We start from the raw sequence: 12408 nt of genomic DNA, 5'->3' as shown, positions 1-12408 counted from the left end.
TTAACAAAAGTAGTAAAAAAATAGAAAAAAATAATAATAAAAGTAATACAAAAATTAGTAAAAAATAGTATAAAAGTAGTTAATAAGTAGTAGAATAGTAAAAAAAAGAATAAATCTGATGACTAAAAAAAACTCGTCTTAGTCGATTAAAAGTGCAAAAAAAGTGACTGAATTTTCAAAAGTAACAAAATTTTATTACGTATTTCCCTATAAAACTTATTTCCTTATTCTCCTAATTTATTTATTTAAGTAATAAACAGGACAATGCTAATAATAATATCTTCAAATCAAATATTTTTCCAAATTTCAATAATTTTCCAAAAATATTTATTTAGCACTTTTCAAAAATACGATGTTTCAATATAATTTTTCAAAATAAAAAAATAAAATGTAAAATTTGAAAAACAATTAAACAAAAATTCAAATTTATTTTAATAAGATTAACATTTAAAAAAAAAAAAAAAATTTGACAAAAATAAAAAATTATTTATTTTTTTTAAAAATTACTTTCGGGAATTCAATTATTTTCAGAAAGATTTCAATTGTAATAGGTATTTAAATGCTTATTATTTATTACAGTATAAATGACACGCTCGCGAAACGCGGTATTCCATTTATTATTATTTGGTAAATTAAAAAAATTTATTTTTTCAAATAAATAAACATTAATTTTTGAATTAAAATCAAAATTTAAATTATTTTCAACAATTTTGATAAAATTCTTTGGAGGAATTCAATTATTTTCATAAATAACAAAATTCTACAAAGAAATTCAATTATTATCGAAACTTTTAATAAAATTCTTTCAAAACAATTCAATTATTCTCATAAATAACATTCTTTGGAGGAATTCACATATTTTTATAAATAATAAAATTTCTCGTAGGAATTCAATTATTTTCAATACAATTTTAATAAAATTTCTCGAAAAAATACAATTATTTTTAAAAATATTATTTAAATTCAATTATTTTCAAGAGTTATTAATAAAAATTCAATTCTGATATAAAATTCTTCGAAACAATTTAATTAATTTTATAAATTCCAAAATTCTTGGCAAGAATTCAATTATTTTTGTAAATAATATAAAATTCATCTGAGAAATTCAATTACTTTCATGAATTCATATAAAATTCTTCGAAACAATTAGATTATTCTTATAAATTGTAAAATTCTTGGCAAAAATTCAATTATTTTTGTAATTGAGAAAATTCTTCAAAAGAATTCAATTATTTTTATATATAATAAAATGTTTCGGAGGAATTCAATTATTTTTAAAAATTTTAATAAAATTTCTAGGAAAAAATTCAATTATTTTTTTTAATTTTTCATTAAATTTTTTGAAAGATTTCAATTATTTTTTAAAATTTGAATAAATTCTTGAAAACAATTTAATTATTTTTTAAAAATACTTAATAAATTTTACTCAGGAATGCAATAATTTCCAAGGAATAAAATAAAATAAAAAAATTGTAATGTAATTCTGAGAAGAATTTAATTACATTTTCTAAAAAATTTTAATAAAATTAAATAATCAAAAAAATTTCCATTTCAATTATTAAAAAACACGATAATTTAAAAAACTTGACAGAAGTTTTTCATTTTAAATTGAAATTGAAAAACCTTTCAAAATTTTCAATTAAAATTATTGAAAAAAACTCCATTATTTGAAAAAAAAAATTAAAATAAATTTCTAGGAGATAAAAATAAATAAATAATAAATAAATAAATTTAAATAAAAAAAAATAATAAACAATAAGAAATTAAATAACAATTGATTATTTCCAAATATTGCAATTGTATTTTTGAAATTTTTTAGGTGAGAACAGGAAAAGAAAAGAGTTGAATAATAATAAAAAAGAAAAAAAAATGAAATAAAGATTAATATTTAAACATAAAAGGAATTTAGTTGACGAGAATAATAAATTGAATACCGAGTTCCTTGACAGTAGCGGGTTGATAATTTTCCGGCTGATGGGATGACTGAATAAGTCGCGCTTGACTTCCGGTACTTCCAGCGGAAATAGTTGAGGTAGTACTCAAAGTTAAATGATTAGGCGTCCGTCCCAAATTTGCCTTTTTCTCCGCCGCGTAAGCCTGCGAGTCCTCCTCGCCCTCGGACTTGGTTCCGGAGTCCATTTCAACTTTCACTTCACCTGCAAATGCATTTTCTTCTTTCCATTTAGTACCATTCTTATCCTTCTTTCAATATCTCTTAATTCTCTAATTTTCTAATTCCCTAATTCTTCGATTCTTTAGTTTCATAATTTTATAATTCTCTAATTTTCTATTTCTTTAATTTTCCAATTCTTTAATTTTTCGATTCTTCAATTTTTTAATTCTCCAATTTTTCTAATCTTTATTTTTTTATTCTTTAATTATCTAATTTTTTAATTTTTTAATTTCTTAATTCTTCAATTCTTTAGTTTCTTAATTTTTTAATTCTCTAATTTTCTAATTCTTTAATTTTTTAATTCTTTATTTTTTTTATTCTTTATAATTCTCTAATTCCTTAATTCTTCAATTCTTTAGTTTCTTAATTTTTTAATTCTCTAATTTTTCAATTTTTAATTTTTTTATTCTTTAATTCTTTAATTCTTCAATTCTTTAGTTTCTTAATTTTTTAATTTTTTAATTCTCTAATTTTCTAATTTCTTAATTCTACAATTCTTTAGTTTCTTAATTTTTTACTTGTCTAATTCTTTAATTTTTTATTCTTTAATTCTCAAATTCTCTAATTCCTTAATTCTTTAGATTCTTAATTCTTTAATTCTCCAATTCTCTAATTTCTTAATTTTTCAATTATCTAATTCCTTAATTTTTTTTATTCTTTTTTTTTATTCTTTAATTCGCTAATTCTCTTATTCTTTAATTCTTCAATTCTTTAGTTTCTTTTTTTTAATTCTTTAATTCTTTAATTTTTCAATTTTTTAATTCTCTAATTCCATAATTCTTTAGTTTCTTAATATTTTGATTCTGTAATTGTCCAATTCTTCAATTCTTTTTTTTTAATTTTCTAATTCCTTAATTTTTCAATTCTTTAGTTTCTTAATATTTTTATTCTCTAATTATCTAATTCTTCAATTTTTTTTAATTCTCTAATACTTTAGTTTTTTAATTCTCTAATTCTTTAGTTTCCTAATTTTTTAAATCTCTAACTTTCTAATTTCTTAATTCTTCAATTCTGTATATTTTTAATTCTTTAAGACTCTTATTCTTTAGTTTCTTAATTTTTTAATTCTGTATTTCTCTAACTTTCTAATTCGCTAATTCTTCAATTCTTTGATTTTTTAAGTATTTAATTCTCTAATTCTTTAATTTTTTTAAGTTTCTAATTCTTTAATTCTCTAATTTCTTAAATTCTTTTAATTATTCTAATTCCTTTTATTATTTTTATTTATTTTCCTATTAATTCTTTTATATTTTTCTAGATTTTTCAAGACTATTAAAATTGAGACAAAAAACGAATCAAAAGTGTTGCGAGGCAACACTTTTGATTCGTTTTTTGTCTCAATTTTCATTTCCTTAGAGAATTTGTTGCTTGAAATAAAAATTCATCAGAAAAAGAAATAACAAAATTACAAAATGTGAACCTCAAATAAGCAATTTAGCGAAATAAAGTGGAAAAGTAAATAAAATTAAAAGTAAATAATAATAATTAAGGAAATAATAATAATAATAATGAAGAAGAGAGCGATTGCTAACCAGAAGTATCGCTGATCGTTTTGCTCCTTGAGCGGAACGTCTGTTGTTGAGCGGAATTCACATTGTCCTCGGCCTCCTTATCCTCGACGCTCTCGCGATCGGCGGCCCTCGATTGACTGTATTTCCTCCTGACGTGATGGGAGTTTCCCGACATTTTCTTCTTCGACAACGTCCCGGTTGTGATGGCAATAATTGTTCCATTTTGCCCTTGAAGTTGACTCTTGTCAAATTTCTCCACGTGTCCAGTCGACATTCGCGGTCCAATTGTCATTGGCGGTTGTGTCAAGTGCGGCTTCGTTGACGGTATACTCATATTCCTCACCGACTCTCTTATTATCTGGCGAATTGTCTTCAAAAACGCGTTTCTAAATTCCGTCGTGCTGCAACAGAGAAAATGTGTTTCATTTCTAAAATAATCTTTTTTCTACAAACTTTCTTCTTTCTACAAACAAATTTCTTTTTTCTACAAACAAATTTCTTTTTTTCTACCAACTTTTTTCTTTCTATAAACAAATTACTTTTTTCTACTAACTTTTTTTCTTTCTATAAACAAAATTCTTTTTTCTACGAGTAGATTTATTTTTTCTACAAACAAATTTCTTTTTTCTACTAATTTTTTTTCTTTCTACAAACAAATTTCATTTTTCTACGAATAGATTTCTTTTTTCTGCAATCAAATTTCTTTTTTCTACTAACTTTTTTCTTTCTACAGACAAATTTCTTTTTTCTACTAACTTTTTTTTTTGCGAACAAATTTCTTTTTTTACGAATAGATTTATTTGTTTTACAACCAAAGTTCTTTTTTCCACGAATAGATTTTCATTTTCTACAATTTTTTTTTCTACGAATAAGTTTCATTCTTTTTTCTACAAATAAATTTTTCTTCTACAATTCTTTTCTACGAATAAGTTTCATTTTTCAACAAATAGATTTTTTTCTACAAATAAATTATTCTTTTTGCGAATAGACTTTTTTTCTACGAACAAATTTTTGTTTTTTACGAATAGATTTTTTTTCTACCAATAAATTATTCTTTTTGCGAATTCTTTTTTTTACGAACAAATTTTCGTTTTCTACGAATAGATTTCTTTTTTCTACAAAGAAATTAGTCTTTTTACGAAGGCTTCTTTATTCTACAAATAAATTTCTGCTTTCTACGAATAATTCTCTTTTTTACGAATAATTTTCTTTTTTTACGAATAATTTTCTTTTTTACAAATAATTCTCTTTTTTAACGAATAATTTTCTCTTTTTTGTAAAAGAAAATTTAATACAGTAAAAAGAAAATTTATTATTAAGGTAGAAAAAAAATAGAAAAGCGATTAATTTCAGAGGAAAATACCTATTAGACAGAACGTAGACTTTCTCCGAGCGCCTTTGCAATTGACTCCTCAGGTGAATCAATTCCCAGAGGAAGTGCGACTCCATGTCTTTTGCGGAACTCGCTCGAACTTGAACTTCCGTCACCGGAATTAAGACTTGATAGCGAATTATCTCCACTTCGCTCGCATTCGCTTTCGTTGATACGCCCTGGAAATTTTATAATTATTCACCACAATTCACGATTCTCTTCATTTACAAAAATTTACTGTTGCCGTTTTTCTTTTTTTTTCACAGAAAAAATTCAAAATCGCAAAATTTAAATCTCTTTATTTACAAAAAATTTATTTTGCCTTTTTTTCTTTTTTTTCTACAGAAAAGATTCAAAATCGCAAAGTTAAATTTATTTTTCTTACAAAAAATTTATTTTTTTATCTATTTCGTTTTTTTTCTACAGAAAAGATTCAAAATAGCAAAATTTAATTAATTTTCCTTACAAAAAATTCATTTTTTATCTTTTTTGTTTTTTTCTAAAGAAAAATTCAAAAAAGGCAAAATTTGACGAAATTCGACAATTTTCGAGTAAATTTTGAACTAAATGAACAAAATGATAAATTTAATAGGAATTTTTCGTCGAAATAAGAAGAAAAAGAAAAAGTACGAAAAAATATTTGCTAAAAATAATAGAAAACAAAGAATAAAAGAACTTTTTTCCCTCACCATTAACTTCTTCTTTTGCCTCAGTCTTTCCTTGCAGAGGAAAACCACCGCAGACTTAAAAACGAAACACATCGCATGAAGTTCGAGGCCTTTTTTAATTTTCCCAAGGAAATCGGAAATATTCAGCCACTCGACGCCTCCGTAATAAAGTAAATCTCCTGGACTCAGGTCAATTGGCTAAAGGAAAATAATGACAAATAAATAAAAACTGTTTTTCTATAAATTAAAAAACATCCAAAATTCTAAATTTCAATTTCAATTTCAATTGAAAATGGAATTGAACTTGGAAAATAAAAATTAAAAAGTTTAATTTTTAAAATTCTTTTTCAAAAAGAATAAAATTTCCCACAGGTCAATTTACCTGCTTGCAGGATTTTTGATGTTGTCTAAAGAGATGATCGAAAATTGCTCCATATTCTTCGTGAATTCTTTGCATTTCGTTGATGTGTTCGGCAACTTTTTCCATTCCCTTCAGAGCCTCTGTAAAAATCATTTAAATAAATAAAAATAAATCTTTATAAATAATCTTGAATAATAAATTAATAAATTATTTTAATTAGTTTTTAGCTGAAAAAAATTACTTCAAAGAACAATAAAGAGAAGAAAAAAAAGACTCACCAATCAAATGTCTGTGTTCATCGCTGCGTTCGTCCGTTAAATTCCTTAATTGTTGCAAAAGTAGGGGGTATTTTAAAATTCTCTGAATCGGTTTAATTAAATACGATTCCAGAGTCGATGAATGTTGCTGTCTTGGATTTCGAGCTTGTAGAAATTCTTGAAGAGCTTGATTTCCTTCATCTGGAAAATTTCCCATTTTTTATCAAATTTCAGAAATCACAGAATAAAAAGCATAAAAAAAAATCAAAGATTGTCTTTTTGTAACAAGAAGACGTAAGCTTTTAATATTAAATTTTACTTTCAAGCAAAAAAGAAAGAAAATTCAAAATGTTTTTTAAGTGACATTTAAAAATTAATTCCTCTAAAATACTCACTCGGATGTAAAACTTTTTGAGCCTTCGAATGACTCGCGCAAAACGAGCTGTAAAGCTTGAAGTGATTTACATAATATAAGAAGGCACTTCCAATGGAAAACAGGACACCCTGAAAATTTTATTTATTAATATCATTAATATTAAATTATCTATTTTTTTAAAAATAGTCTCAAGGACTAAGAGAATTATTATAATATTATCTTCGTTGGCAAAGTAATAAAATTTCCATTAACAGGCCTCGGATCGATTTTTAAAACACAAGAAAGTCGTTTTAGTCGATTCAACATACAAAAATGCATTTTATACCAAAAAATGGGTATTTTTAAAAAATATCTTGTTTGTTTTGTTTATTTCGAATTGAATTTAAAACACAAAAAAAGTCGTTTTAATTGACTCAACTAACAAAAATAGATTTTATACCCAAAAAGTGGTACTTTTTTTAAAAAATATTTTGTTTATTTTGCGTATTTTCTATTTTACTGTTTTGTTTATTTTTGTTCGTTTTATTTTTCCAAAAATTTCGGAAGAAAAGTCGAAATATAGTCGCATTTTATCGAAATAAATCAAAAAGCGTCGAATTTTTTATTTAAAAACCGAAAAAAATGATTCATGTACCTTAAATTGACTGGGATGCTCAAAGTTGTTAAAGTCCGCCTCAATTTCGATTGCGTGATCGAGATTTTGCAAGAACTGCCGTTGGAATGTGACAATTTCCTGAATATTGCCAAAGAGTGCATTAATCTCGGCATTCGACAAGAATGTTTCCCTCTTCAATGGCTCCAAATAGTTTTCCAGTAAATTATTTAAGTTCTGAAATTATTATATTTATTAGAAAAAGCATTATATTATTATTTAGCTATTATATTATTATATTTAAAAAATTCAGATAAAATTATTCTAAACAATTCGATTATTTTTATGAATTGTAAAATTCTCAGCAAGAATTCAATTATTTTCGTATCAATAAGAAAATTCTTTGCAAAAAAATAAAACATTTTCATAAATAATTAAATTCTTCAAATGAATTCAATTATTTTCATAAATAAAAAAAATATTTCGAAGGAATTCAATTATTTTCAATACAATTTTAATAAAATTTCTCGAAAGAATACAATTATTTAAAAAAATATTATTTAAACTCAATTATTTTCAGGAGTATTAATAAAAATTCAATTATTTTCACCAAATTCTGATTAAAAAAATTCAATTATTTTTTTAAATTGTAAAGAATTCTTGACAAGAATTCAATTATTTTTTGTAAATAATAAAATTCTTCTGAGAAATTCAATTATTTTCAGATACAATTTTAATAAAATTTCTAGAAAAAAATTCAATTATATTCAAGATTTTTTTATTAATTTTTTAATAAAATTCTTTGTAAATTTCAAATATTTTCAAATTTTTCAATTATATAAAATTATTTTTAAAAAATACCAGTATTTTTAAAACAATAAAATTCAATTATTTTTTTTAACAACCAACTTTGTATTTTATATACTAATTCCTACAAACAACTTTATGATTTTCTCAAAATAATTGAAATACTACGAAAAATTTTATGATTTATTGAAATAATTGAATTATTTCAAGTGTTCCATTAAAATAAAAAAAATAATTGAATTTCAGTCAAGAATTTTCTATTTATCAAAATAATTAAATTATTTTAAGGAATTTTATGAAAATTTTGAAAAATAATTGAATTCCTGACAAGAATTTTATTATTTATGAAAATAATTGAATTAATTTGAAGAATTTTATTAAAATTTAAAAAAATAATTGACTTTTACATAGTAAAGATTTTTTTATTCAGGAAAATAATTGAATTAATTGCTGAGAAGAATTTTATTCTTTATAAAAATAATTGATTTTAAAGAATTTTATTAATATTTAAAAAAATAATTGAATTCCAGCGAAAATTTCATTATGTTTATGAAAATAATTGAATTCTTGAATTGAATATTATTAAGTTTTTTAAATAATTGAACTCCAGGGAAAAATTCAATTATTTTTTTGAATTGAATTTTCTCAGAGAATTTTTACAAGATTTTTAAAAATAATTGAAATTTTCGAAGAAATCAATTAAAATGAAATTGAAAATAAGTGAAATCCTGATAAGAATTTTATTATTTATAAATTGACAGTTTGCAAAGAATTTTATTACAATTATTGAAAATAATTGAATTTTTCCTGAAATTCAATTATTTTCAAATTTTTTTTTATAAATACTTTACAAGTTCTTCTTCTTTTGTTTATGCAAAAATTTATTAAATTACTTTTTGCAGAAATTGAATAGTAAACTTAAGACTAAGAGAAAGTTCCCCCACTTAGGGGCATTTCCCCTTCTTTGCTTCGCTTCTCCTTAACGCGCAAGTCTCTTTCCGCATAGTGGGGGAAGCGTTATTCTCAGTCTCGAACTCACTGCCGATAAATTAACAATTTTATAAAGAACTATTTTGAAAAGAAATATTTTTTAAAGAACTATTTTTTAATGGATTATTTTATAAAGATATTAATTATCAAATAAATTCAATTCAGAATTATTTTCCTTTCGAAGTAATTTACAATTTTATTTAGATACAGAAAATAAAATAAAAATATTTTTTTAATTTAAATTTAGAAAAAAAAATGCGTGGGAGGTAATATTAAAAAAAAGGGTTTTTACCTTCACATATGTCCTTTCAGTCTCGACCAATTCTAAAATGACTTTCTTCAATTTCTCCGCATCGCTCAATTGTCGACTTGGCGTCATTGCTTGAGAATGCGAACTAACGACACTTCCGGTTGGACTTGATTTTCGTGTTTCGCCCGGCGATCGGCAAATGCCCGTCACTTGTTCCGCTGTTTTCAATAAATTCTCAATCTCGAAGGAATTTGTCCTCGACGTTGGTTTCCGCGTGCCCCCTTGACTCGAATTCGTGCATTCCTGAACGATATTTTCTTTACCTAAAAGAAAACAAACAAACAAAATTTGTAAAAAAAAAAAAAATTATCAAAATTACACCAAAAAGAAAATCAATTTCATCCAAATAATAATTTTTTTCAAATCAAATTCGGTTTTTTAAATTCAATAATTTTTATTCAAATCAAATTCGATTTTTTGAATTCAAATCAAATTCGGATTTTTGAATCAAATAATTTTTATTCAAATCAAATTCGGTTTTTTGAATCAAATAAATTTTATTCAAATCAAATATTTTTTATTTAAATCAAATTCGAATTTTTGAATCAAATAATTTTTAATCAAATCAAATTCGGTTTTTTGAATCAAATAAATTTTATTCAAATCAAATAATTTTTATTCCAATTAAATTCGGTTTTTTGAATCAAATAATTTTTATTCAAATCAAATTCGATTTTTTGAATTAAAAAAAAAATTCGGTTTTATGAATCAAATAATTTTTATTCCAATTAAAGTCGTTTTTTTTAATCAAATAATTTTTATTCAAATCAAATTCGGTTTTTTGGATCAAATAATTTTTATTCAAATCAAATAATTTAAATTCAAATCAAATTCGATTTTTTGAATCAAATTCGGTTTTTTAAATCAAATAATTTTAATTCAAATTAAATTCAGTTTTTTGAATTCAAATCAAATTTGGTTTTTTGAATCAAATAAATATTATTCAAATCAAATTCGGTTTTTTGAATTTAAATCAAGTTCGGTTTTTTTGAATTCAAATTAAATTCGGTTTTTTGAATCAAATAATTTTTTCTTCACTAAATTTTAGAAAAAACTAAATAAAATGAAGACAATAAATTATTCCAGTTGCACTATTCGCCCAAATTGAGAACTAATAATTTAAAAAGCTGCGAATATTGAAATTTCCATCAAGAAAAAGCGGTAATATTAGAAATATATAGCGACGACTTTGAATTCTAGGACAACGTGTATAAATTTTCTATAAATATTGTGTGTTTATATATCTATATTAATATTTTTTATTAAAAGAGAAAAAGAAGAGAAAAAAGAGGAGAGAAGAGCTTACTCCATCCGGGAGCCGGAACAATCAGACCGGAAATCATTTCATCGCTGATGACCGGAGGATCAGTGGGTGGCGGAGGACACACGAGACTTTCAATATCGTCAGTGACCCTCATCATTCCCGTGAGATCGGGAGGTTCCGTTCTCGATGAGCGCATCATCATGCAAAGGGCCAATTCCTCTTGCAGAACACTCTCCAAATACATCATATCCAAATCGCTCACAATTGCTCCATTAATTACCATTATTTCGTCGCCTTTTATTATTCCTACAAAAATTAGAAATTTCATAATTTTACACAATTTAGAACATTATTTTTTTTACCACATATTTTATTATTTATAATAATAATAATAAATAAAATATATTAAAATTAATTTAAACATCTTTTAATTTTTCTTCTTAATTTGTTATAAAAATTTTCAAATGAATTCAATTATTTTCTAAAATTTTAATAAATCATTCGAAACAATGCAATTATTTTCATAAATTTTAAAATTCTTCGCCGAAATTTTCAAAACATTTAACAAAATTCTATCAAAAATTCAATTATTTTCCAAATTTTAAAATTCTTCAGCGAAATTTTCAATTATTTTCAAAACATTTAATAAAATTCTATCAAAAATTCAATTATTTTCAAAAATTATTATAAAGTTTCGAGAAGTATTTTATTTTCTAGAAATTTTAATTATATTCAATAATCAAATTTTTAATTTTAATTATTAACAAACGCGATTATTTTGAAAATTTGAAAAAAATTCTTCATAAAATTCAATTACTTTCAAAATTTCTCAATTAAAATTATTAAAAATCATTTTATTGTTTTCAAAAATTTTAATAAAAAATTCTTCGTAAGAATTCAATTATATTTTTATAAATAGTAAAATTCTTTGCAAAAATTCAATTATTTTTAATATAATTTTAATATTTCACTAAAAAAATTCAATTATTTTATAAAATTTTAATAAATTCTTCGAAACAATTCAATTATTTTTTTGAATATAAATAAAATTATATTGAAACGTCGAAAATGAAAAGAGAATTATTATGAATGATTATACTTTTTTTTTGCTCGGCGTTTGAAATTAAAATTTAAAATTAGAATTTTTTAATTCAAAGATAAACAAATTATTATATTATTATATAGTTATAAAATATCCGCTTGCGTTGCTTTCAATCAAGATCAATGAAGCGAACCTTGCGTGACTTTGACAAGCCATTGGTGAGTGAATTTAGAAAAAAAAATATCCAATCGTTCCAATAAGTCCTCGATTTAATCTCTCATGTACAATATTTCTATTTACGGATAAAACTTTTCTTGATCAATGCTATTTATGTCATCTTAATTGCTTTATCAAAAAACAACTGTTCACGTATTCAATTTATTTCGTTTTCTCATTTGCTATTTTTATTATTAATTATTATTCCTGTCATTACTATTTTCATCATAATTATTATTATTGCCATTACTATTTTTGTCATTATTATTATTATTATTATCATTATCATTAATTTTAATTATTATTATTTATATTTTTTTTCTCTTTTTTTTTTTTATTTTATTTTTATTGATTTTTTATTTATTATCATTATTATCATTAATTTTAATTATTATTATTATTATTGTCATGTTACTATTTTTTTTACTTATTTTTTTTTTATTTAATTTATTTTTATTTATTTAATTCA

The 12408-nt window shown here is 22.7% G+C and overlaps 1 protein-coding gene across 10 annotated transcripts in view; it reads right to left on the bottom strand.

Moving 5' to 3' along the window:
- Positions 1-12408, bottom strand: part of LOC122504861 (protein still life, isoforms C/SIF type 2) — a 56357-nt gene that overhangs the window by 1951 nt on the left and 41998 nt on the right. For 7 of the 10 annotated variants that reach the window (XR_006301869.1, XM_043616170.1, XM_043616165.1 and 4 more), the window contains 10 exons: positions 10724-10987; positions 9400-9680; positions 7353-7547; positions 6738-6846; positions 6364-6543; positions 6107-6225; positions 5746-5922; positions 5048-5235; positions 3706-4085; positions 1935-2171 (listed from right to left, as the gene is read on the bottom strand). Coding sequence is in view for 9 of the 10 variants with exons in the window: in XM_043616170.1 (XP_043472105.1) it covers positions 1935-2171; positions 3706-4085; positions 5048-5235; positions 5746-5922; positions 6107-6225; positions 6364-6543; positions 6738-6846; positions 7353-7547; positions 9400-9680; positions 10724-10987 (2130 nt within the window). In the remaining variant the exon portion in view is untranslated. The remainder of the gene's footprint in view (positions 1-1934; positions 2172-3705; positions 4086-5047; positions 5236-5745; positions 5923-6106; positions 6226-6363; positions 6544-6737; positions 6847-7352; positions 7548-9399; positions 9681-10723; positions 10988-12408) is intronic. The other 3 variants (XM_043616168.1, XM_043616169.1, XM_043616173.1) reach the window with 2 other exon arrangements.

This window comes from Leptopilina heterotoma, unplaced genomic scaffold (assembly GCF_015476425.1).
Source record: "Leptopilina heterotoma isolate Lh14 unplaced genomic scaffold, ASM1547642v1 Lhet_325, whole genome shotgun sequence".
In the NCBI taxonomy this organism is placed as follows: Eukaryota; Metazoa; Arthropoda; class Insecta; order Hymenoptera; family Figitidae; genus Leptopilina; species Leptopilina heterotoma.
Note: the sequence above shows the minus strand (reverse complement) of the source record. Positions and strands in the feature narration are given on the sequence as shown.